This window comes from Ruditapes philippinarum, unplaced genomic scaffold, assembly GCF_026571515.1.
Source record: "Ruditapes philippinarum isolate M1 unplaced genomic scaffold, ASM2657151v2 ctg329_1_1_1_1, whole genome shotgun sequence".
Classification (NCBI taxonomy): Eukaryota; Metazoa; Mollusca; class Bivalvia; order Venerida; family Veneridae; genus Ruditapes; species Ruditapes philippinarum.
Genome location: NW_026863962.1, coordinates 14,312 through 42,288, shown reverse-complemented (window position 1 = coordinate 42,288; position 27,977 = coordinate 14,312). Strand labels below are relative to the sequence as shown.

Below are 27,977 nucleotides of genomic sequence, written 5' to 3'. Positions count from 1 at the left end.
AGGGATGTTTCAAATATTAACTTTAGAGTGTCCTTCAGTTCGTCTGTCTGTCTTTTCATAAAAACTTTTTCCTGTGATCACTTTTAAAGAACATTTCCAACAAATTTACTTAAAATAGAGAAAAATGTACACATTAGTGAATGGCCAATGGCCCTTCAGAATGCTGATGGGGTTCTATCCGGTAGGGGACTTATGGATTGCTTGCAATACTATGATAATTGCTTGTAACAATAGGGACAAACTGAACAACTAGAGGACCTATCTAGAAATGATATTATATGCCAAATATCTAGCCTGAGAAGATTTTTAGCTCACCTGGGCATTTTTTCACTGAGGCCTCAAAAAGGGGAAGGGGGGGGGTTGAAAAGCCGTCAGAACAGGTCTTTATGAGGTAAAGGGTTAACTGTTTCTATCCAAATATCCTGAAAATTGGTCAAAACGTTTGTTTTGGTGACTTCTAGGTCAAGTTCGAATATTGGTCACCAGGGGTCAAAACATAATATGGAAAAACCTTAACACTCTAGTGGTCACATTTTTGACTGAATTGTCATCAAACTTGGTAAGGATGTTTGTGTAGGTAATTACTCAGATAGAGTTCGGACATGGGTCATTTCGGGTGAAAAACTAGGTCACAGGAGCTAAAAGTAGAAAAACGTTAACACTCTTGTGGCAACTGTTTTGATTCAAATATTGTGGAAATTGGTCTGAGAGTTTGTTTCGATGAGTTCGAATATGGGTCACCTGGCGTCAAAGACTAGGTCACACTGCCCAAATATGGAAACACCCTGTTAACACAATTTTGACTCAATTGTCAACAAACTTCAGGATGCTTGTCTAAGTAATTGCTCTGATGAGTTTGACGGGTCAGGTTAGCGATCTAGGGCCATCTTGGCCCTCTTGTTTAAATTTTTGCTATATACAGATTATTAGAATTTATGACCGCGGGACAGACCCAGTTATAACCCCAGGGCTATAATTTCAACAAATTAAGTAGAGTTCCACTAAACATTGCTTCATGCCAAATATCTTACCGCTAGCCTTTTTCAATTCAGAGATCATTTTAGTTTTTACTATATACATAAAAGGAAAACCTATGAGCACACCCCAAGGACAGGGCCAATTCGACCCACCGGATGTCATTTTACCCCCGACAACGGGTATACTGGAGTCGGCTGGTGTTGGTATGTTGTAAATTTCTTGTCCGGGACATAACTGAAACTACAAGAGATATTAACTTCAAATTTTGTAGATAGATAGATCTCATTGGGTAGAAGTTAAGTGCAAAAAAACCGTAACTCTGCATTGCCTAATTTTGGAGTTATTGCCCTTTGTTTATTTTTACACTTTGAACTTTGTCTGAACGAAAAGAAGTGTTACAATAAACTTTGTAGGTTGATAGAATCTCATTATCCGGGAAACTCTGAAACAACAAGGGGTATTAACAAGAAACTTTGTATGTAGATATATCTCGTTGAGTTAAAGTGCAGTGCAAAAGAACCATAACTCTGCCTTCCCTTATTTTGAAGTTATTGCACTTTATCCCGCACGGATGGAATCGGGAGGGGAATATTGTTTTGGCGTTGTCCCTCCGCCTGAATTTCGTTTAAGGGCTCGTTCTCTACAACCACTGGGTGGAATTCAATGAAATTTTATGGGAACTATCAATATCAACGTATTGTCGCCTTGTTCCGGTTCGACCCTTTACACACAGTTATGACCCTAGGTTTTGCATATACTTATCAAACAATAATCGTTTTCGCGCTACTTCTCTGCAACTACTGACAGGAATTCAACAAAACTTTATGGGAACCATCAATACCAAGAGGAGATGCGCATATCATTGCTTTGTTTAGGTCAGACCCTTCAACACAGAGTTATGGCCCTTGACTATATACGTATGTATATAAAGCAATAACCGTTTCCATGCTATTTCTCTGCAACTACTGGCAGGAATTTAATGAAACTATGGGAGCAATCAATGCCAAGATGAGATGCGCATATTGTTGCCTTGCAACGGTCAGACCCTTAATCACAGAGTTATGACCCTTTATTATTTATACAGTATGCATATAGAGCAATAATTGTTTCCGCGCTACTTGTCTGCAACTACTGTCTGGAATTCAACAAAACTTTTTGGGAACCATCTATACCAAGATGAGATGCACATATAGTGCCTTGTTCCGTTTCGACCTATGGTATGGTCCTTTAAGAGTTATGCAGTGTGCGTAGAGAGCAATACTCGTTTCCATGCTATTTCTCTGCAACTTCTGGCAGGAATTAAATGAAACATTATGGGAACCATCAATACCAAGAGGAGATGGGCATATTGTTGTCTTGCTCCGGTCAGACCCTTCATCACAGAGTTATGACCCTTTATTAGTTATGCAGTATGCATATAGAGTAGTAATTGTTTCCGCGCTATCTCTCTGCAACCGCTGGCAGAAATTCAATGAAACTTTATGGAACCATCGATACCAAGAGAAGATGGGCATATCCTTGCCTAATGTTCAGGTATAGATATCTATTTAGGTTAAAATACACATATACATAATACAAACACTTATGCATTTATATAAAAAGTTATAACAGAATTGTAATAAAATATTTTGGAAGTTTATCATCGGAGGCTCATTAAATATATGTAGTAATAATAATAGAAAAAAAAGACTTATTTCCAATGGGGTCCTTGGATATAAACTTACTAGAACATACAGTAAACAAAAAACTTAGAAACTGGAAGATGTCGTATAGATAAAATATGTTAATTTTAATATTTTCTTTTACTTTACTACCGGCACCTGAGGTCTTCCTCCAACAGTAAAGCTGGGACGTCGGCAAATGACCTATACTGTGTCGGTGTGACGTAAAACCCAATCAAACAAACACATTTACTTTACTAACAGGAAAACAATAAAAATGAAGATCAATATCTAATCATACTAGTGAAGTTAATTATGATTTCCTAACTGTTCTAGTAAATGGGCCCTTACTGAGCATTTGTAATCTTCTATCTTACTAATTTATTTAATGCCTGTTGGCAAGGAATTCCAATCATTAATTGCTTTTTGAAAGAAAGTTACATTATCTTTCCCATAACATCTTTGGACCCTAAAATTGTACTGATTCGCCCGTTTCGAATAAGAATGAATTTCTCTAACGGGTAATATATGAAGCGCACTGGTTATTAACAATTTTAAAAACACGATTAAGACGTAATTGCAGAATAACGTTATTGACGTTATCTCTAGGTCCAATGCTATGTATAAGTCTTGACAAATTGAAGCTTACTTTTAAAACACTTGTTCAGACTCGGGGCTCCAAGAAGAACATGCATAATCGAGGTGACACTGTATTAGTACTGAGCATAAATATTTTCTAGTCCTAAAATCTAAAACATTTGATTGCCTATACAAAAACTTAAGATGTTAATTTACCTTTGTAAGAATACTATTAATAATATATTCATAAAGAATCATCAATATTTAAACCTAGATATTTGACAGATTTTGTGGATTCAATAATATGTATATATTTCAAACAATTTTAAAACAATATGTCCGTTACAAACAATTTTAAACTCTTTAACTTGTTTCAGTTTGTGCTTGGAATCAAAAATAAGGCATTAAATTCATGAGTGTAATGTGAAATATATATATACGAGGCCATATTGATGGCTTGCTTGCATAACACAATAAAGGTCTTTCAAAGCTTCTGTATCAAATTCATTCAGTAGACACTTAAACGTGGTATTAGCTTAAATAACAAAATCTAGTTAAATACCTTAAATTAAAATAATAATCATGCGTTGAGAAATAAAAATATATATATGACCTTTATGTCCTCGTTTTGGGTGATTTTTACGAGACTAGAAATTTGCAATATTATTAACTGAACAATTGTTTTAACTTAGAGAATATTGAATAATCATTTGATTTTGACAAGAATTGCTTCATGTTGTATCGCAGGTTTAATGACTTTAAACTGTTAATTATTTTAGTATTTCAAGCGGTTATTTTGAATTGACTTTTTGGAGGTCAAGGTCATTTTTATTTTCTTGGTATCCACCCTCATCGTCTACAGCATCCCCGTATTAGGTTAAGACACTTAAGATACCACTTGTGCTATAAAATGACTCTAGCATTCATATTTTCTTAAAATCAGTCTTGTCTAAATGGGCAATAACTCCAAAATTAAGCAAGGCAGAGTTACGGTTCTTTTGCCCTGCACTTCTACCAAGTGAGATCTATCTACCTCCTTTCTTGTTGATATTTCTTGTAGTTTCAGAGTTATTACCCTGACAATTTTCAAAGTGTAAAAAATGAACAAAGAGCAATAATAACCCCTTGATTTAAGATCGAGCGAGGCTATAACTATACCGCTCCGATAAAAATGACCCGGCATCATATAGGCTTATAACATTAACATCAACTTTTACAAAATTAATGCAAAAAATGGTTAAACCTAGACATTGTAATCATTTAGAAAACAATAACTTAATCTCCGCCGCTCAGTCTGGGTGCAGATCTCATCACTCCTGTGATGATAAACTCACCCGACTTGAAGCGGACGATTGTAGGGCATTCAATGCTAACACACATTATTAGCTGTATTTCTTGATTTAAGTAATGCATTTGATAAGTTATGGATTGGAGCTGCTATTATTTAAGAAAGGTGGCAATTTTGTGCTCGAGTTATCCTCCCTGTATTATCATACGACTATACCCCCAGCAGAGCTATTCAAAAAGTGACTTCTAACGTCTGTAAGATATGGTGGCTGATTTGGTAAATAACCGTTACTTTCTACGTGGATTTAGCACAGTTGAAATATACGGTGTCCTTTTTGGGACAGTAAAAGGACTGCTATTGACATGCACGATTTTTTCTAAAACTTTTGTCCGCCTTTCTGTATTTTTATAGATAAAGTAGCAAGATTTTACATTCTCACAAGATACTTTTTTGCGCTTTTCAACATTGAATTTGTCTCATGCTTAACTCAAATCCTCGTGCGAATCGAAATATAAAAATCTTCGCGATGATTAAAGTTAATTTTCGCATGTTTCATTCGAGAACTGTAACTTTACAGTACCAGTGACTATAGAGAAAGACTTCGAAAGAGAATGTTAAATCTCGCTTCTTATTTATTAAGAAGAGCCAGTGCGCTGCTTGATAGTAAAACAAGAGCCTTAATAATGTAGAAATTTCAATAAGGGCGATAGTTCTGTCAAAGTTCACAATTACAATAGCTCTCCCTATTTTCCGAATAGTTGAGCTAAAACAAGAGATTTAGACAATCTTAACAGGCGATATTTTAACTGCCTCAAACAGGACACTATAGAAACCGTTGGAAAGTAGTGCGCATCTCATGAGAAATCCAGTTTATCGAGAAATTGGATGGCCATTTCCAGGAACACAGTAAGTGTTGATTTTAGCATTGACAAAACTAACAGTTGTTCGTTGAAAGATGGTACAATACTTAGTGTTGTTTTTTTTGTATATCGTCTGACATTCTATAAAAACAACATTAACGTGACATTTACTGTACCCACCGCCCGACACACACAAAAAATCAACTGCCATAAACGGCTGAACATGGCGTTAAGGTAAGCATGTGAATAAGGAAACTTACTAAATTTGGGGTCCAAAACGTAATCCATATAATATTGACGCAAAACAAGTTAGAGACGATTTCAATGTTGACTGACATTATCAATTTTAGTAAATTTGACATTCTGTTAATTGATGACAGCCATTTAAACATTGTTTATCATGAATGAAAGTGAATTATGTCCGATTAACTAAGTGCACGAAAGTTCCGTGCGAATACAATTTACCTACACCTTTCACTGCCCAACGCTTAAAGGCCATGCAAATATTTTCTATAGTTTTATATTTTCAACGTGAACATACATACATCTATTTCTAATTAAATGTTTTTATTGATTTATCGGTTCTTTAGAATTAAACGTCGTATAAGTCAGATACAGTTACTCGTATTTTCTGCATAATTGTTTTCTTATGTTTGTTAGAAGACACTTTTGAAGGAAAACTCGTACTGTATCCATAACATATCTGTGTCGGCACGCTTGTATTTTTTCCCTTTAGTTCCAGTTATTGATAGACTATTATAAAACTTATAGATAACTTTAAGCACAACAATGTAAGTTTCTTGCTCAAGGAAACATGGGTTTGTCGCTGGCGGGGTTCGAGCTCACGCCTCGACAAGCGATGCCAGAATTTCAAGTCCGACGTTTCAGTCTAGAAGTCACGGTTTCGATTCCTTACTCTTCCAATTTATTTACTCAAATTCTTTAGTTTAAACAATATTTTATTTATAAACATTTTATTTACAAGATAATTGACAAATATTAAATTGCACGGAATGAGTAGGAAGCTTGAAAAGTTTTTTTTTTAGAAACTCTCTCCGTAAGCACTATCTCAAAGAGTGTGTATAAAATGGTAACAATTATATATGCATATTTGTGTTAAATATACATAACATTTTCACTATAAACTTGATTTTTTACATGTACAAGAAAGTTAGCAATTTGCACTCTGGTTGTCCTAATCGAACTGATTTTAATAATAAAGTAGACTTAAATGCTTTCGAATATGACCGTGGTCCCATGTGTTTACACCGGGCACACAAAAGAACCAGGTTTGCTTCTAGAACTGAATAGTATTTATGCATTTTCCTCCGGTTAGTAAATAATAAATATACATATACAGGCCTCGCCCAGATGGGCAACAATAAATAAATACAAATAAGATTATTCACCATTAGGTCAATCATCATGATGCGGTGCAAGTCTAGCGCTAATGTATACGGTGCCACAATTTCGGTGCGGACCCATGATACGGTACCAAGAACTCGGTCAGTTGTCATACTTTTATGACTTTTTAAAGAAATTAAACAGCTTAAATTTGTGTGCAATATTCTGTGTATGAATATCTTTAATGCTTACAGTTATATCAAATAAATATTTTAATTGACAACATAATTTTCTCATTTTAAAAGTTTTCCAAATGATCATTTTCCCCAAGCCAGCTCTAGCTGTTTTCATTAAAACAAAGAAATCGTACAATTATTTGATAAAAACTAGGTGAAGACATAAGCTTCAATGATCATAATATTCCGTAGACACACTTTTATGAATACACTTACTTCAAAAGTGACTTTCAGGCCGATTTCCATCATGCATGTTGTGTTTAAGTGTTTGTTTTGTCTAAAATGATACGGTGCTGCGCGCAGGATGATAAATTATCGACGGTACGCGGAAAAATGATGCGTATATCATTGACACCGTGATATTGGCTACTGCGTTAGTAACGTAGTAGATTATGGAAAAGAAAACCCGACATATTAACGCTTTTGTCAACATTCTTTGTTGAATCAAGGTGTCAGTAATGATGGATTTATACAACTAGATCAGTAATTACTGTTTACTTGAAATTTTATTTCATTTTTTTCATTTTACCATCTGGAGGTCAGTGGCTATTAAATTATCAAGCACAGAAGGCGCTGAATTTGTTTGGGTCTCAGAATGTCATAAAGGTGAAGGTTTTGAGATTATAAACCAATTTGTTTTTTGTATAGTGCTGCCATTGCTTTCTGACGACCCAAACAAATAAAAACTGTTAAATTCCTAGAGCTGCATGACAATAGACAAACACTTAACGTGAAAAGCCCATATTGATCAATTAATTGTAAGGTGCCAAAAGGTTCTAAATGTAACGAAAGCTATACGCGGCAAAGAGTGGGACACATACATATAATTTATCAAACATTGAGTAAAATAAACTATGGTAGCATTATCTATAACTCTGCATCTGATGCGGAAAAAAATAGGTTACTGCAAAACAAAGCATTGAAAATAGTAACAGGTGCATTTCCTTCTACAAACACTGAAAAACTACACGTGGAGACTAACACACTTAAACTTGATTTACAAAGAGAAAGTGCACTAAAATATTGGGCTCGCACTATCAGTCAAAGGGGATAAGCTGCCAATCAATGATAAAATAGGAGAAAATTCGTATTTCATATAAAAAAGAATAATAAAAAACAATGTAAAATGCCATGTGCGCAAAGAATAACACAATTGATTAGCGAATATGAAATTGATGATTTAACTGTGCTATGAAACAGTAATTGAAATACCGCCAGTTAACATTGATTTAACAATCAGTAAAAGCAATATAAATACAGAATGTCTAGACACTGCTAACTTACATATAAGTAAAAATTGTAGTGACCATTATCATATTTATACTGACGGAAGTAAAGACCTGGATGCTGGTTTAGCAGGTGCAGGAATTATAGAATATTACAAAAATGGAGTAATAATTCAAGAAACTAAATAACAAATACGCTTCTATGAAATGACAGCTATTAATCAAGCAATAGAAATAATAATAAGAAGAAAAAATTGATAAAACATCCATATTTACAGATAGTTTAAGTGTTCTAAAATCAATCAAAGCCGGCTTCTCTAAAAATCTACCAACTATGTGCAATAATATTCTAAGAAATAGTTCTGCGTTACTAATAGAAAACCTTATGTTAACGCTAGTGTGGGTACCCAGTCATATCGGACTTGTCGGGAATGAACAAGCCGATAAATGCGCAAAAAGTGCAAGCATTGATGGCACCCCATCAGACATGGCACTAATAATTAAGACTAAAAGAAGCTTACAGTATAATAGATAGAAAAGTGATAGAGAAAAGTAATAGATTATGGAAATAAATAATATAGAAATAAACAACATACCGCCAAAAAAAACCAACTATTATCATATCACCATATTCGAAAATTATATGAAATATTTACGCGCTTAAAACTTAACCATTCAAAACTTAAAGGTCTCTTATTTTCCGACGATAAAAATTGTCCCGCATGTAATGAACCAGAAACGCTTGAACACGTGTTTTTCAATTGCGCGTGTCATTCCGTGCAACGCAAAGAATTGGAATCATGCTTACTAAAAAAATACTCTTGGATCCGCCGTTTGAAATAGCTGGTCAAGTTCGCACTGCGATATTCAAATTAATAAAAGATATACAATTTAAAATTAAAATTTAATTTACTATGGATATAATTACATAAAGTATCACATTAAAGATCGCCACTTTTTAAAATGGGATTGAAATAGCGAGGAATTGTCTATGAGTGTGGAACTATAAATCACGGCAAGATTTAGTATGCAACTGCCCCACAAGTATAGATATATCTTTGGAAAGGCACGCTAAGTTGGCACAACAGTGGTTTAGCTAATGCTGCTCAGAACATATTAATTGGTGTTCTGGGGGTAGAGGTTGAATTGCTCCATACTGGTATGTCACAAAAATTTTATTTGTTAAGACAGACAGTGGTCCGATATGAAGATATGATGTTAATTATATATACAATAACAAATTTAATCTAATATGTAAAACTTTAAAATTTCCAAAATATAATAGTAAAATTCACGCCTAGAATCTTCTTGTCGAGAGGTCCAAAGGAACTTGGCCTGGTAGTATTTAACAACATTCATGATAAAAATAATTAACTGATAATAAACTATTTTTAAATTTCTAATGTAAAGAAAGTAGTCACCCAACCACTAGTGATTCGCCGACTGAGAACTACAATACTACTAACAATACATTGAAAATAATTATATTACATACTTGGTCGGTAGACACCCTACAAGGGATGTGGCGCTTGGCGCACCGACTACTTACATCAAATCAAACAAGAATACTTAACATACAAGTACAATTGTTGCTGCAATGCAGCAATTGAGAAGCTCCGCGCAAAAAATGCGCTCATTACAGATACCTTAGCAAATCATTCCTACGCACAGGTCATGTTATATTCTGTTATAATTCTTAAAAGAATGGCTATACAATTTACTGTATGTATATTGTTTTAATTGTATATGTATATATAGATTAGACTATAATAAAATAATAAAATATATTCAGATTAAGTACAGTAAAAACCCGCTTTACGACCACCCCGTTTTCGAGACCAACCCGCTAATACGAACGATTTTTTAAAGACCCGAATTTTTTATTCTTTATTTTAATGGCCGCTAACCCCGATTTTGAGACCACCCCGTTATTCCGTAATGCGACCAGTAAATTCAGTCCCATTTCGTAAATTCTGTACGTTTGGAAACCCATAAATACGACCGCGGGCACTTTCTCACCTTGATATTGACATGCGTGTATATTGCTGAAATCTTTTTGACACGTGATGTAAACAACAGTTGTCCTAGTTTTACGACATATTACGACATCCAGTTTACGGCAGAGGTCAAGGTTACTTATCAAACCCGGAAATGATCAATAATATTGCCGATAATTTCTTAATTTCACACCTTTAATGTCATAACTGGGGGATTAAAACAACAAAGTATTGAATAGAAAACTTTCAATAAGTTTTTTTAGAGGTGTTGCTGCTATCATTATCAACTATCTAAGTTGTTATCGGCGGTGAAAACTGTGAAAATAATTAAAGGTTAATTGTTCGGTGTGCTTTGTAGTAAAATGGTGATTTAATAGAGTAAGTCGTGTCATTCTCTTAACAATAATGTAAAAATATGTTTGTGTTTAAAGACATTCATAATACGTTTTGTACCTCTAAAGAAGTTTAAAAATTTTATAATGTTAAAAAGTAAAAGAAAATAAATGAAAATAAAAAATAATAGTGTATGCTTTATATCTTCTCATTTGAGATAGGTTAGCCCAGAATTAAACATGTGTACAGTACATGATATCTCTTAAATATTGCCTAGTTTTCTGTTTGGCCAAACTCATTAATGAGACCAACCCGCTATTAAGACCAGATTTGTAAAGTCCCGTCATTGGTCTCATTAGCGAGTTTTTACTGTACTCTTGTACATTTTTCGGAATGTTTTGTAAATCATTTTTTGCATCATTATACTTATTGTATACATGTACTGTCCATAAGAGAGGGGCCAGATATTAAATTTAAAAAAAATATGCTTTTACTGATGCCTACCTGGTAAGGAAAGTAATTCCATTGAATACAAACAAGACTTACAAGACTTGTAAATGTAATGTGACATGACTGTAGTGCAACAGTGTTCTGTTTGTGTCACTACTGTAGTCAGTAACATAAGATGATAAAAATATCAAAGCATGTACATTTTTTGTACCTATAATCCTACTCATTTTCTACAAATATGAACAACTAATCATGGTAAGAAATATAAAAATCCATATGTTAATAAGCCAAAACACAAACTTTCATTGACTTTACTTTTCAAAATGTCCTTTGCATGTTTCGCGGCAAATAAGAAAAATATTGATGCAAAGCATCAAAGGGCATCCAAGCAAGAGATATAGCAAATTACTCTATCTCAATCAATTGAGAAGTTGCAGCACTTTGAAATCAGTTTAGATGGGCGAAAAACAATGCAAAATAGTGATTTTAGGCAATTTTGAGACGTCCCCCGTTGCCATGGTAACAGGAAATTTAAGATCGAGCATGCTGTTACAGAGGCTATGGTCCAGTTAACATTTGTGCCAAGTTTCATCAGTATTGAAGCATTTTTCATAGTTTCATAGCAGTTTGAACTTGTAACGGGAGGCTTTTCAATGAAAATTACCCAAATAACTGTTTAAAAAACACGTTTTCGCTAAAAATGTCTTTCATTTAGAACTCTATGCTTGTATAGATTAAGTCCAGGTGAAAGCATGATAATAAAATCAATTAAAATAAAATTATGCATCATAATTATATACTAGCAAGAGTCTAAAAGCAAAATAAACACTTAAACTACAACAACTCAACTCCAACCCCAACAAAAAACTCAGCTTATATACCCTTTTGTTTGCGTTATGTGCAAAAGTGGACTGGCGCGCGACCCACTTGCGGAAACCAGTCTGAACGACTCCTTGTGCGACCTGAATACTGCGCCTTAACAATGTTTAAAATGGTGCACAAGTGGTTCATGTATACAGCCTGTTGTGCAATACAAACAAAAGTGCAAAAATACATAAATATACCAAGTGTGTATGTAATACTTTTTACTTTTATGTAAATAGGCCTATTACATACTTAACGATTAACGCAAATAAAAGCATATGTCGTGATTTGAGGGTACCCATGTGTTAAAAAATGAGAGGGTACCTGTGATATAAAAATTCAAATGAAGAGAGGTAGCCCGTGCCGCTGCAAAACCGAAAGTAGGGTGTTTTTATGAATTTTACATTTATTTTTGACAATATACTGCCATTTGTCCGAAGATGATATGTATATGAACATATTAAATATGTATGATGCATATATAATCAAGCCACAGGTTCATTTCAGCCCGAAAAATATGTCGAGGTGATGGGCGAAGCAAGACATGTCGATTTTTTGTAGCTTATTGTTAAGTTGCAGTACATGAAAATCGGGGACATGACAAATCAGCACATAAATAAAACATCCTAGTGTTCCGTGGTATACATCTTTTCTACGTGACTACCTCCTTTCCTTATTACAATGAAATTTTACTGGATTGGTATCCGTCGCTGGTTTGTTTTTAGCAGAGAATGACCTGTGCATGTTCAGAGAGGGTACCGTTTCAGCAGATTTCGCAAAGAGGGTACCGATATGGATATGCACCGTGTTTTATATATTCAGTGCTAAAATCTGATTTATTTGGAGACGATGAAAGGCTAAAAATAGTTCACTCGGAAAGCTTTCTACGCGACCTTCACTGGCTGATCATATCTAATAATAACTGAGCTGTGCCAATGACACAACGAAATAAGTAAAATGTTGGCCAGATTTACCATCCTAAAAGCAGTACTTCTTTTCAAATTTCACAGTATTGTAGCTATTATAAATATTTACTGTCACTTTTTTCGAATTCGCTGTTCACAAAACAATAAATAGATTTTCGGACATTCACAATGTTAAGGTCTTCTAGTTATTTATAGCTTTCGAATTCATGTACAGCAATACTGCTTTCCGGTTCTCATATGCTGCGAATCACCGAAGGGGAAACCAATATATGACATTACATAATAGAAATCGAAACGAGTTCGTAAATCCGAATTTATTTTTAGCTGTAAATCGAAGGGATTAATTGTTAAAAACCGGGCCAATGGACAAAAAAAAAAGTAAACACAAATAGCTCCGCGCCTGTGGGCGCGGTGTGGGCGCGGAACAATAATACAATAAGAACGAGTATGAATTACTATATGACATATTGTGTCCATCGCTGCAGTACAGCCCATACTTGTAATCAAACAAGAACACGCGCGCACATCTCATCAACCGACTTATTACATCAAATCGAACTAAAATACTTAACATATAAGAGCGAGTATAAATTACGATGACATATTATGTCCATCAGCCCATACTCTTAAAACAGAAAACATGCGCGCCCATCTCAGTCATAGTTAAATGAGACTGATTTGTACATACTAATCAACTGTTGTTACTTTTATGATATAGTTTTTATGATAGTATATATTCAGTTATAGTAGCTATAGATGTGTTGTTATTGTGATCAAAGTAGTTCATAGTGAAATAGGTGGTGGGTACTTTGAACAGGCACGCTGGTGTGGCAAAACACCATGTTAGCTATTGCCGATCAAAACACGACGTTCAGTGGCTAGGAGCTGACATGCTCCACGTTGGCGTGTCACATGAATGTTGGTCACAAAGGGAAATTTATGAGGAAATAGTATAACAAGCACAAATAATAACAAGAAAGCATCAAATGCGATGCCAAAAAAGATTGATCAAGTTTTGCACCTAAATACTTAAGATGTGTACTTTATAGCAGTACCATTACATGTGACCTGGAGGCTAGGACCCTGTTTAAGTTGAAAGTTGAACCCAAAAGAATAGACTCTGTCTTGCCAAGATGCAAAGACAATTTATAGTCAATTAACCAATCTTATAAGACTCATGCCATAAGAGAGAATTTCTTCAGATTTATTTTACCAGATACAAGGATACCTGATCGAGTCATCAGCATATAATAAAAGCTTATTGCTTAGGGTTGCAGACATGTCATTGACATATATTACACATAAAAAAGGACCTAAAATGAACCTCAGGGGGACACCATAGGTACTCGGAGTAGTAGTAGAATGAGTACCAGCCACATCCACCATTTGCTGTCTATCAAAGATAAGACTTGAAACATGTAAGAATGTCATTACCAGTAGTATAGGGGACGGTTTGGCGTCACGACTGCGCATGCGCGACGCTATTTTGGATTCTATTTTTAGAATGACATCATCGTTTTATTTTTAGAATGTGATCATCCGTCTATTTTTAGAAATCTATTTTTAATCACCCGGAAGTATACGGAGCTGACTCGTATACACTATCTTAGGGCTTGAATCGCGGACATTGTAGGTCAGGTCCTCGGCCCTAGACGGAGAGATAATTACCATCATTACAGATAAAAGAAATGTTTGTAAATAGAAACGTGCTTAACATTTTAATTTATAAATTAAAACACAAATAGTTTTTTTAATATGTTCAAAATAATATTTATACATTTGTAAAATATTACTTGTCTACTCTCCAACATCTAGTAAGGAAATGACTGTAATATCGTAACGTCCTTGTAGACTGCGCATGTGCCGATCTATTTTTAGTCGCGGTATTTCACAATCACCAGGAGCTATTTCATCAGCCCCACGCAGGTGTCAATGAAAGAAAAAGGCATTAAGTACAGTCGCCACTTAGTCTAGATTCACAATACCTAGCGGAACTATTTTGAACAAAAACCCTTTATCATTCGTTACTAAATATAGCTTTTCATTAATCAAAAAAGATTAATAGAATTGACGGTCAATTATTTTCGTTTGCTGTCCCCGAAAAATTGAATTGCGTTCAAGCGTTATACGGCCATTCATCAATGTTAGAAAAAGTCATTAAATGGCATTGAGGCGTAAATGGTTTACCTGGTGCGTGTTGGACAACGTAATCAAATCGCGTTCATCAAGCAACAGTAAAAGTTAACAAGCCAGTACAAAAGTTAAAAATTACATTTTTGTACATGGCTGGAAAGTTATAAGATTTTTTTTTCTCAGCAAAACATGCATAAATTTTAACAGAAAAATACGTTTTTTCGTCTTTTGTGCAACATTTTACGATATACATTTTGATTTTTCCGCATCAAAGGATAGACCTTCCAGAATGCTTCGAAATAAACCCCAGGTTCTCGATTCGATTTTCAGCCGTTCTCGAGTTATCCCCCTTTAGCGGTTTTTAAACCATTTTTTAAAGTCCATAAAACCCTTAGATTTATGTACCAATGGAAAGATCTCTGCGAGTAGATACAGAAAATGTATTATTATATGGATCTATCTCTTACCGTTTCTGAGATAGGAGATCACTCATGCGTATAAATACGTATAACTTTTATGGGCATAACATAGGCATGTTGCATATCAAACGAAAGGTCTTGACAAATGCTACAAGCTCGTTCTGTTAAACCGGAAGTGAAATCACTCATGCGTAAACATTATTAAAATAACTAGAATAAGCTTACCCCTAGTCCATACTCCTTGCCTATCAAAGTATTTATGACAAGTCACTATAGCCTATCGTTAAACGGTCCAGTTACGACAGGTTTAAAATGTATTGCTTTTTTTAGATTGACCAATCAAATTGAAGAACGATGACGTCTAAAAATAGACAGCCTCGTTTTGAAACCACTCTTTTTCATTAACCAATGAAAAGTGGAGAAGCATGACGTTTAAAAATAGACAGCCTCTTTTTGAACCCACTCTTTTTTGTTAACCAATCAAAATGGAGAACGATGACGTTCTTACCAAAAATAGATATGACTCGCGCAACGGAGAGTTTATAAGAGAGCGCTTTAGCCCCATTTGTCATTCTGACTTCAGAACTCTAACCGACAACATGGAAAACATAGCAGCTACTTTCGAAATAATGGTGAATTCTTTCACAGACGCCGATGAACTGATGAATTTTGCGGCGACGTGGGGGATACAGGATTCTCCCGGGGTGCGGTTCCGATTATTTCAGTTAAGGAACCCACAATATGCAGATGACTTCGTGAATGAACAAATGGGAAGATTACTTAACAGTTTAGACGACACAATGCAGAACCGAGAAGACGTGAACATGGAAGATTTAGATTTGGCGCTAGAGTATGTTAGAGAGCAAGAGGAAATTTAGGGTGCAGTAAGAGCACTATTATTTGACGAAGAAATGGATAAGATGGCGACTGCTTGTGTGGAAGACGGGGAGTGGAGCCCTCAGTCACCAGGGCTACAAGTAGGGAGTGGGGATGAGCCTCAAGCGGGACCCTCTCATAGGCCCGACGCCCCACGGGAGCTTCAGTATACGATAAGTAAAAAATCAGAAAGGACATACGCAACAAAAGCAGCGGTGGATCGTACATATCGAGTGAAAATTGATGAACAGTATAATGGACAGAGACTGCAAGATGTGAGACAAGGACTTCACCAAATGTTTGAAGACGTGCTCGAAGAAGCCCGGGGCAATTTGGCGGGGAACGATTTGGGTCGTGTCGTTATTCATCATCAAGGATTACACGACCCCATCATTGTGCCCCTCCAGCCCTGGGACCAGTTGACCGCCAATAAAGTGATGGAAATCATCGAAAAGGTACTGAATAGCAACCAAAACTTGTCCATCGATGAAAGCTTCTATATTTCTATAGGCTCTATCGAATTACCTAAAGGAAGCGGTGGTCCACGACGAAGAATCACCAAACTAAAAGGCAAGAATAATTCATTAAAGTTGAAAACCTCTATAGTGACCATCGAAAATGATGACCAAATGTGTATGGCCAGGGCGATCGGGGTGAGCTGGGCCAAGTTAAACAGATGTAGCCAAGACGAATGGAAAGAAATTGCTAAAAAACGCCAAAAGAAATCCAATGTACAACTTATACTAGAACATCAGCAAGTGTCAGAGAGTTATTATAAAAATTTGAGGAATAAACAGAGAGACGAACAGAGACAATTAGCGGTGGCCATCAGTCAACTAGCCGGAGTGCCCTTAGATCGTCCCGCCAGTTTAAACGATGTAGAGGCGTTTGAAGAAGTGTTGGGAGTGCGCGTGATGGTGGTCAGTGCCAGACTGGGAAACAAGTTCATAACAAGCCCAAGTAAGAACGAGCGTCCATGCATTTAGTGGCTCCAAACTTATGTATATGACAATAGAGTCAGATTTACATATCAAAGTGATTGACAGTTTGAATTTTTTTACCTTTGAAATTGTCAGCCCTCCCTAAAGCGTTTGGATTGACTGAATTAAAGAAAGGTTGGTTTCCCCATTACTTCAATAGTAGCGAAAATCAGACTTATGTAGGCCCGTTCCCAGATGCTCAGTGTTATGGTCATGATTTTATGAGTGAGAAAGAGAGAGCTGAATTGTTAGTGTGGTTGAGTGAGAGAAAGGACGACGTGTTTGATTTTAGAAAAGAAATGTTAGATTATTGTAGAAGTGATGTAGATATTTTAAGACAAGCGTGTTTGAAATTTAGAGAGTTGTTAATGAGTGCTACGGGTGAAAGAATAGAGGTGATGAATGAAAAAGGAAAGAAAGAAAAAACGTGGGTCGGAGCCGTGGATCCATTCGATTCCGTGACCATAGCTTCCGTCTGCATGAATGTCTTTAGAACCAAATTTTTAGAAGAAGAATGGAAAGTAAAATTAGAGGGCAATGATGATTGGATACCTTCAAAATTAATAGACGGAAAGCTTTATGTATTGCGCGGAAACGAATGGATCCTCGAAACCCAACTTACGGGGGTGAGAAAGTAACTGAGACAGAATTTGTAAGGACACCCATAGCGAAAATTCCTACTAGTGGTTATAATGATCAATATAGCAAAGCGTCCATACAATGGTTAGAATGGGTGGCATGTACAAAAAACGTCAAATTCAGCACGCTTTAAATAAGGGAGAGAAATCTTTATCGGGAACACGTTACAAATTAGACTTAGGTTACTGCGAAGAAACAAACACGACCTATGAGTACCATGGTTGTATCTTTCATGGATGCCCTGATTGTTTCACAGATAACAGAGAAGAAACGCGCCACCCACTCACTAATCAATCATTAGATGAATTGTACGCGTTAACGATTAGGCATGAAATACGTTTGCATTTGGGACCACGAATTCAAAAAACAAAAGATTCAAAATACTGAACTGAAACAATTCGTAGAAAGCTTAGATATAATTGATAGGTTAGACCCGAGGAAAAGTTTCTTTGGGGGTCGCACCAATGCCAGTCAACTCTATTACAAAGCGGAAGAACAGGAAGAAATCAAGTACGTAGATTTTACGAGCTTGTATCCATGGGTGAATAAGTATTGTCAATATCCCGTAGGACATCCTACCATCATAACTAAAGATGTTAAAGACATCAAGGGCTATTTCGGTATAGCTAAGGTCAAAATACTACCCCCCTAGAGGATTATACCATCCCGTCCTACCGTATCGCTCAAATAACAAGTTACAATTTCCCCTATGTAGGACCTGCGCCGATACTGAAAATCAAAACCCATGCGCATGTTCTGAACAAGAAAGAGAGTTGACTGGTAAGTGGTGCACTCCGGAGATTCAAACGGCCGTTAAATTATGTTATCAAATTGAAACGATATACGAAGTATACCACTGGGAGGAAACCACACAATATGGCCCAAAGACCAGATGAGGGGGCTGTTTGCCAATTACATAAACACATTTTTAAAGTTTAAGCAAGAGGCAAGCGGTTCTCCCGACTGGATACACAATGAGCAAGACATGACAAATTATGTGTCTCAATACTTACAGAAAGAGGGAGTTTCGTTGGATCGGGCAAACATTTCGAAGAACCCGGGGTTGGGAGCTTTGGCTAAATTATGTCTTAACAGTTTTTGGGGCAAGTTTGGTCAGAGACTCAATATGCGCCAGACAGAGTTCTTTCACGAACTACAGGCCAACCTTGTTTTTTCAGTTGTTTGCCGATCAGACGAAAGAACCTCTGAATTTTCACATACTTACCAATGACATGATACAAATAGAATGGCAATATAAACAAGACTGCCAACCCGAAGATAATAAAACGAACATATACGTTTACGACATGCTGGGCAAGACTCAAACTCTACAGTGTGCTCGAAAAGCTCGACAAACGAGTTCTGTATTACGATACGGACAGCGTCATCTATGTGAGTCGCCCTGGACAGTATGATCCGCCATTAGGAGATTACTTGGGTAAACTCACGGATGAGGTGAGTGGAGGGGAGCACATTGTAGAATTTGTGTCGGGTGGTCCTAAAAATTATGCCTATAAAACCAACAAAAACAACGAAACTTGTAAAGTTAGGGGTTTCACATTAAACAAATAGCCAACACATCAACTTTGAAAGTGTGAAAGATATAATAACAGAACCACAAAAGAATTCAAATATCGTAATTACAAACCCTAGTAAAATTTGTAGAGATAAAAGAAAAAGAAAATTGTACAATAGGGAAGAAAAGAAAAGTTATCAAATGGTGTATACCAAGCGTAGAAAACTGGACAATTATGATACAGTACCTTATGGATATTAGAATAAATAATTGTTATTGTAAATAATTGTTCTTATTGTTTCGTTTTTTGTTACATGCGTTAAAAAGTGTAACTGTTTTTTTTCAATTTTTGTCACTACTGATTCAAAAAGTGTTACACATATTTCAAAAAGTGTCACTACTGATTCAAAAAGTGTTACGCATATTTCAGTTTTTGAACGTTTAGATGTAATTTTCCATAGGATATGTTTCAAAAAGTGTCACTGCTGTTTCAAAAAGTGTCACTGCTGTGTTTAAAAGTGTCACTGCTTTGTCAAAAAGTGTCATTACTGTTTCAAAAAGTATAACTACTTTTTTTAATTTTTGTTACTAATGATTCTGTTTTTGTCACATGTGTTTTAAAAATGTAAATTATTGAATAAAAGTATGTAAGAATATACAGTATTGCTTGTTTTATGATTCTATATATAGAATGACATCATCGTTCTATTTTTAGAATGTTATCATCCGTCTATTTTTAGAAAACTATTTTTAATCTCCTGGAAGTATACGGAGCTGACTTGTATACCCGAACTAGGGCTTGAATTGCGGACATTGTAGGTCAGGTCCTCGGCCCTAGACGGAGAGATAATTACCATCATTACAGATAAAAGAAATGTTTGTAAATAGATAGTTTTACGTACTTAAAAAACGGTAAAAGATATACCCATAAAACTATATATTTTCTTAATCAGCGCGACGAGACGGATCGATTGGTAAAAAGTTCTAACGTTTTTATTGACTTTTGCAATTTAGGGTTTAAAATCGCTCTTGCGTCATAACTCGAAAACGGCTGAAAATCCAATCGAGAACCCCGGGTCAAAACGAAAGCTTTTGGCTCATTCTATCTTATAACGACTTTATCTCAAACATTTTGAACGTAAACGGTTGCCCAAACGATAAAAAACCGGTTTATAGCTTAATTTCTTTCAATAAAATTGCTCAAACATATACATAAGTGTATTATAAATTTCATTCAAAATCAATTTTCGTATAAAAAAATAGGAATCTGAAGTGTTCATAAAAATTAAAAAATTTGACCAGTTGCTAAGGGCAACCGTTTTTAAAATATGCAATCAGCTGACCGTAGAATGCACTTGAAAGGAACCTAATTAAGGGGGTATAATATATAAAGTGTTAAAATATGTTAATGCATGCGTAGCAATTTCTGGTTGATGAGTTTTTACTTGACGGTCGCTGCGTTTGAAAGGATAATAAATTCTTTTGTGATTAATAAAAAGCTTTATTTAGTATCGAAGTATAAAGGGTTTTTGTTCAACATAGTTCCGCTAGGTAGTGTAAATCTAGACTGAGCGGCGACTGTACTTAATGCCTTTTTCTTTCATTGACACCTGCGTGATAAAATAGCTCCTGGTGATTGTAAAATACCGCGACTAAAAATAGATCGGCACATGCGCAGTCTACAAGGACGTTATGCTATGACAGTCATTTCCTTACTAAATGTTGAAGAGTAAACAAGTTATATTTAACAAATGTATAAATATTATTTTGAACATATTAAAAAAACCTTATTTTTCATAATTTATAACTTAAAATGTTAACTACGTATCTATTTACAAACATTTCTTTTATCTGTAATGATGGTAGTTATCTCTCTGTCTAGGGCCGAGGACCTGACCTACAATGTCCGCAATTCAAGCCCTAGCAGTGACACTTTTTGAAACAGCAGTGACACTTTTTGAAACATACCCTATGGAAAATTACATGTAAACGTTCAAAAACTGAAATATGCGTAACACTTTTTGAATCAGTAGTGACACTTTTTGAAATATGTGTAACACTTTTTGAATCAGTAGTGACAAAAATTGAAAAAAAACAGTTACACCTTTTTAACGCATGTAACAAAAAACGAAACAATAAGAACAATTATTTACAATAACAATTATTTATTCTAATATCCATAAGGTACTGTATCATAATTGTCCAGTTTTCTACGCTTGGTATACACCATTTGATAACTTTTCTTTTCTTCCCTACTGTACAATTTTCTTTTTCTTTTATCTCTACAAATTTTACTAGGGTTTGTTATCACGATATTTGAATTCTTTTGTGGGTCTGTTACTATATCTTTCACACTTTCAAAGTTGATGAGTTGGCTATTTGTATAATTTAATGTGAAACCCCTGACTTTACAAGTTTCGTTGTTTTTATTGGTTCTATAGGCATAATTTTTAGGACCACCCGACACAAATTCTACAATATGCTCCCCTCCACTCAGCTCATCCGTGAGTTCACCCAAGTAATCTCCTAATGGCGGATCATACTGTCCAGGGCGACTCACATAGATGACGCTGTCCGTATCGTAATACAGCACTCGTCTATCGAGCTTTTCGAGCACACTGTAGAGTTTGAGTCTTGCCCAGCATGTAGTAAACGTAGCTAAGTATATGTTCGTTTTATTATCTTCGGGTTGGCAGTCTCGTTTATATTGCCATTCTATTTGTATCATGTCATTGGTAAGTATGTGAAAATTCAGAGGTTCTTTCGTCGGATCGGCAAACAATTGGAAGAAGAGGTTGACCTGTAGTTCGTGAAAGAACTCTGTCTGGCGCATATTGAGTCTCTGACCAAACTTGCCCCAAAAACTATTGAGACATAATTTAGCCAGAGCTCTCAAACCGGGTTCTTCGAGATGTTTGCCCGATCCAACGAAACTCCCTCTTTCTGTAAGTATTGAGACACATAATTTGTCATATCTTGCTCATTGTGTATCCAGTCGGGAGAACCGCTTGCCTCTTGCTTAAACTTTAAAAATGTGTTTATGTAATTGGCAAACAGTCCCCCTGATCCGGTTTTTGGGTCATATTGTGTGGATTCCTCCCAGTGGTATACTTCGTAAATCTTTTTAATTTGATATCCTAATTTAACGGCCGTTTGAATCTCCGGAGTGCACCACGTACCAGTCAACTCTCTTTCTTGTTCTGAACAGGCGCATGGGTTTTGATTCTCAGTATCGGCGCAGGTCCTACATAGGGGGAATTTCAACTTGTTATTTGAGCGATACGGTAGCACGGGATGGTATAATCCTCTAGGGGGTAAAATTTTGACCTTGGCTATACCGAAATAGCCCTCGATGTCTTTAACATCTTTGGTTATGATGGTAGGATGTCCTACGGGATATTGACAATACTTATTCACCCATGGATACAAGCTCGTGAAATCCACATACTTGATTTCTTCCTGTTCTTCCCCTTTGTAATAGAGTTGACTGGCATTGGTGCGACCCCCGAAGAAACTTTCCCTCGGGTCTAACCTATCAATTATATCTAAGCTTTCTACGAATTGTTTCAGTTCAGTATTTTGAATCTTTTGTTTTTTGAATTCGTGGTCCCAAATGCAAACGTATTTCATGCCTAACTGTTGGATGTAAGCTTTCTTTTTCATCGTTAACGCGTACAATTCATCTAATGATTGGTTGGTGAGTGGGTGACGCGTTTCTTCTCGGTTATCTGCGAAACAATCAGGGCATCCATGAAAGATACAACCATGGTACTCATAGGCCGTGTTTGTTTCCTCGCAGTAACCGTCTAATTTGTAACGTGTTCCCAGTAAAGATTTCTCTCCCTTATTTAAAGCGTGCTGAATTTTGACGTTTTTTGTATACGCCACCCATTCTAACCATTGTATGGACGCTTCGCTATATTGATCATTATAACCATTAGGAGGAATTTTCGCTATGGGTGTCCTTACAAATTCTGTCTCACTTACTTTCTCACCCGTGAGTTTGGTTTTGAGGATCCATTCGTTTTCGCGCAACACATAAAGCTTTCCGTCTATTAATTTTGAAGGTATCCAATCATCCCTGCCCTCTAATTTTACTTTCCATTCTTCTTCTAAAAATTTGGTTCTAAAGACATTCATGCAGACGGAAGCTATGGTCACGGAATCGAATGGATCCACGGCTCCGACCCACGTTTTTTCTTTCTTTCCTTTTTCATTCACCACCTCTATTCTTTCACCCGTAGCACTCATTAACAACTCTCTAAATTTCAAACACGCTTGTCTTAAAATATCTACATCACTTCTACAATAATCCAACATTTCTTTTCTAAAATCAAACACGTCGTCCTTTCTCTCACTCAACCACACTAACAATTCAGCTCTCTCTTTCTCACTCATAAAATCATGTCCATAACACTGAGCATCTGGGTACGGGCCTACATAATTCTGATTCTCGCTAGTATTGAAGTAATGAGGAAACCAACCTTTCTTTAATTCAGTCAATCCAAACGCTTTAGGGAGGGCGGACAATTTCATAGGTAAAAAGTTGAGACTGTCAATCACTTTGATATGTAAATCTGACTCTATTGTCATATACATAATTTTAGAGCCACTGTAAATAATCTTGTCCGGTCTCATGGATTGGTCTATTAAGTACTCTAACAGAAAATAGCCGTCGTAACCTTTCATATTATGAGCAAATACTTTAAAATATTCGTGCTGGGGGGAAAATAACCATTCACCAAATTTTTCTGCAGTGTCGGCTCCTTCGAAAGTGACTTCTCTGAATCCACATTTCCCAGGACACGGTCCTGGGTCTTCATTATCATGTAGCTCAGAGTTGTCACATTCGTCGCACCGCGTACCGCATTTTTTACATATAGATTCGGGGGTCAAGGTTTTATCGATACATTTTGGACATACAGTATGTGCTACTACGAAATTGGGACGATGAGTGGCTTTTCCGCACCAAGATGATTTACAGTGTTGACATTTAGAGCAAGATTTACATACCTCATGTGATTGACAGTCTTTACAATTTCGTTTTCTACTCGCTACATATCCGTTTTCACACTCTGACACTTCATCCTGACAACATTCAAAATCAAAAAATATAAATTTAGAATTATAATGTTCCTTGGCTGGTATTGATCTGAGATAACATAAATGTCCTTCCATTACATATTGTTCGCACGAGTTACACAAATATTCTCCGCACTCATGGTCTTCTTTCTTCCTTTTGTCGGTCCTTATGACTTTGTAGCATGTTGGGCATTTCCAGTATTTTTGACATTGGGATAGTCCATTGGGTTTTCCTTTACATTTTCCTTTTTTGTGTACCGGTACTGTCTTGTGTTGATTATAGCACTTTTCTGATCTACATGTCATATTGCAGTTATCACATTTAACTGTACTGTCTGTTTCCGGGCAGTCGTCCGTCTTACATACTATACAAGATGTTTCGCACTGATGTCTTTCTCTATTGTTGTAGTGATAGAGACATTGGTCGCAGAAATACATCGCGCTGAAGAATCCTGTAATGCTGGTGATGGCATGAAAGTGGTCGTCGTCCACAAGGTACAGGTAAATACATGGACGCTTATCGGTACTAGGACTCGTGATAAACTTGTTACCTAGTCTAGCACTGACCACCATCACGCGTACTCCCAACACTTCTTCAAACGCCTCTACGTCATTCAAACTCGCTGGTCTGTCCATAGATACTCCGGCTAATTGACTAAGTGCTATCGCTAACTGTCTCTGTTCGTCTCTTTTCTTTTCGGTGAGCTTCTGATAATAACTGTTTGGAACTTGTTGATTTTCTAATATAAGTTGTAGGTTACTTTTCTTTTGTCTGGTTTTTGCGATCTCTTTCCATTCTTCTGGTGTACATCTATTGAGTTTCGCCCAACTCACCCCGATCGCCCTCGCCATACACAGTTGATCTTCGTTATCAATTGTGACTATAGAGGTTTTTAACTTTAACGAATTATTTTTTCCTTTGAGTTTAGTGATTCTTCGTCGTGGACCACCGCTTCCTTTTGGTAACTCAATCGTGCCTATGGATATATAAAAGCTTTCATCGATGGATAAGTTTTGGTTGCTGTTCAGTACCTTTTCGATGATTTCCATCACTTTATTGGCTGTCAACTGGTCCCAGGGCTGAAGAGGAACTATGATGGGATCGTGTAACCCTTGATGATGAATAACGACACGACCCAAATCGTTCCCCGCCAAATTGCCCCGGGCTTCTTCGAGCACGTCTTCAAACATTTGGTGAAGTCCTTGTCTCACATCTTGCAGTCTCTGTCCATTATACTGTTCATCAATTTTCACCTGATAAGTCCGGTCCATGGCTGCATTTTTAGCGTAGGTCCTTTCTGATTTTTTACTTATCGTATACTGAAGCTCCCGTGGGGCGTCGGGCCTATGAGAGGGTCCCGCTTGAGGCTCATCCCCACTCCCTACTTGTAGCCCTGGTGATTGAGGGCTCCACTCCCCGTCTTCCACACAAGCAGTCGCCATCTTATCCATTTCTTCGTCAAATAATAGTGCTCTTACTGCACCCTCGATTTCCTCTTGCTCTCTTACGTACTCTAGCGCCAAATCAAAATTTTCCGTGTCTTCTCGGTTCTGCATTGTGTCGTTTAAACTGTCAAGTAATCTTTCCATTTGTTCATTCACAAAGTCATCTCCATATTGTGGGTTCCTTAACTGAAATAGTCGAAACCGCACCCCGGGGGAATCCTGTATCCCCCATGTCGCAGCAAAATTCATTAATTCTTCAGCGTCGGTGAAAGAATTCACCATCATTTCGAAAGTAGCTGCTATGTTTTCCATGTTGTCGGTTAGAGTTCTGAAGTCAGAATGACGGAGGGGGCTAAAGCGCTCTCTTATATACTCTCCGTTGCGCGAGTCATATCTATTTTTGGTAAGAACGTCATCGTTCTCCACTTTGATTGGTTAATGAAAAAGAGTGGGTTCAAAACGAGGCTGTCTATTTTTAAACGTCATCGTTCTCCATTTTGATTGGTTAATGAAAAAGAGTGGGTTCAAAACGAGGCTGTCTATTTTTAAACGTCACCGTTCTTCAATTTCATTGGCTAATCATAAATAGCAATACCGGTTTAAACCTGTCGTAACTGGACCGTTTAACGATAGGCTATAGTAACTTGTCATAAATAGTTTGATAGGCAAGGAGTAAAGACTGGGGGTAAGCTTATTTTAGTTATTTTAATGATTTTTACGCATGAGTGATTTTAATTTCGATTTTAGTCCGTATTCATAAAGAGCGGCTTAAGACGTTTCGTTTGATACCAAACACGCCTAAGATCGGTCCGGACGTGGTACAGAAAACACGTTTTTACGCTTCAGTGATTTCAGTTCCGGTCCAATGGCTTTTTAAATAGCGTCAGGTAACAGGTGTGGTAAAATGCTTTCCAACGATACCAAACACGTATATATTCGGTCAAGAAATAACGGAAAAAATCGATTTTGAAATTTCCGTGACGTCACTTCCGGTGACTTTAAACTCGAATTACTCGAAAACGGTAAAAGATAAACCCATAAACCTATATATTTTCTTAATCAGCGCGACGAGACGAATCGATTGGTAAAAAGTTCTAACGTTTTTATTGACTTTCGCAATTTAGGGTTTAAAATCGCTCTTGCGCAACGGCTGAAAATCGAATCGACAATGGGGGTGTAAATTAAAGGTAGTGAACTGTTCTTTCAATTGGTAGTCAACAATTAAAAATCATATCGTATTCTGTTGCTCTAGTAACCAATATATATATATTTTACGCATGAGTGATTTTGACTTCCAGAATGAACTTTATTATCAACAGCGTCTGAATGTACTCGTCAAGACCTTCAATTTGATACCAAACACGACTATGTTTCGTTCATAAACGAAAAAGTTATGCGCGTTTTTCCGCATGAGTGATTTTGTCTGCCATATCCAAACTCTCTTATCTCAGAAATAGTAAAAGATAGATCCATATAATAATACATTTTCTGTATCTACTCGCAGAGATCTTTCAAACAACATATAAATCTAAGGGTTTTATTAACTTTGAAAAATTGGTTTAAAAATCGCTAATTGGCCATAACTCGAGAACGGCTAAAAATCAAATCGAGAACCTAGGGTTTATTTTGAAGCATTCTGTCAGGTCTATCATTGATGCGTTGTAAAAATAAACCATCTTCATTGGTCCATATTTCAATTTATTCATTCCCTCCGGTTTATCAACCGTAACAGAAAAGGTCCGTCAATTCTATTAATCTTTTGTGATTAATGAAAAGCTATATTTAGTAACGAAGGATAAAGGGTTTTTGTTCAACATAGTTCCGCTAGGTATTGTAAATCTAGACTAAGTGGCGACTGTACTTGACGGTCGCTGCGTTTGAAAGGATAATAGATTCTTTTGTGATTAATGAAAAGCTATATTTAGTAACGAAGGATAAAGGGTTTTTGTTCAAAATAGTTCCGCTAGGTATTGTGAATCTAGACTGAGCGGCGACTGTACTTAATACCTTTTTCTTTCATTGACACCCGCGTGGGGCTGATGAAATAGCTCCTGGTGGATGTGAAATACCGCGACTAAAAATAGATCATGCGCAGTCTACAAGAACGTTACGCTATGACAGTCATTTCCTTACTAAATGTAGGT

General features: G+C 36.4%; 1 protein-coding gene across 1 annotated transcript; it reads right to left on the bottom strand.

The window, feature by feature from the left end:
* Positions 1-22,197: 22,197 nt before the first annotated feature.
* Positions 22,198-26,145, bottom strand: LOC132723964 (uncharacterized). The gene has a single exon (XM_060708771.1). It carries the CDS (start codon positions 26,143-26,145, stop codon positions 22,198-22,200), a length of 3,948 nt encoding a protein of 1,315 aa, XP_060564754.1.
* Between the last annotated feature and the right edge of the window lie 1,832 nt (positions 26,146-27,977).

Excerpts from the sequence above, each read along its gene's own strand:
- LOC132723964 (XM_060708771.1), bottom strand. The coding sequence starts at position 26,145 with ATGGAAAACATAGCAGCTACTTTCGAAATGATGGTGAATTCTTTCACC.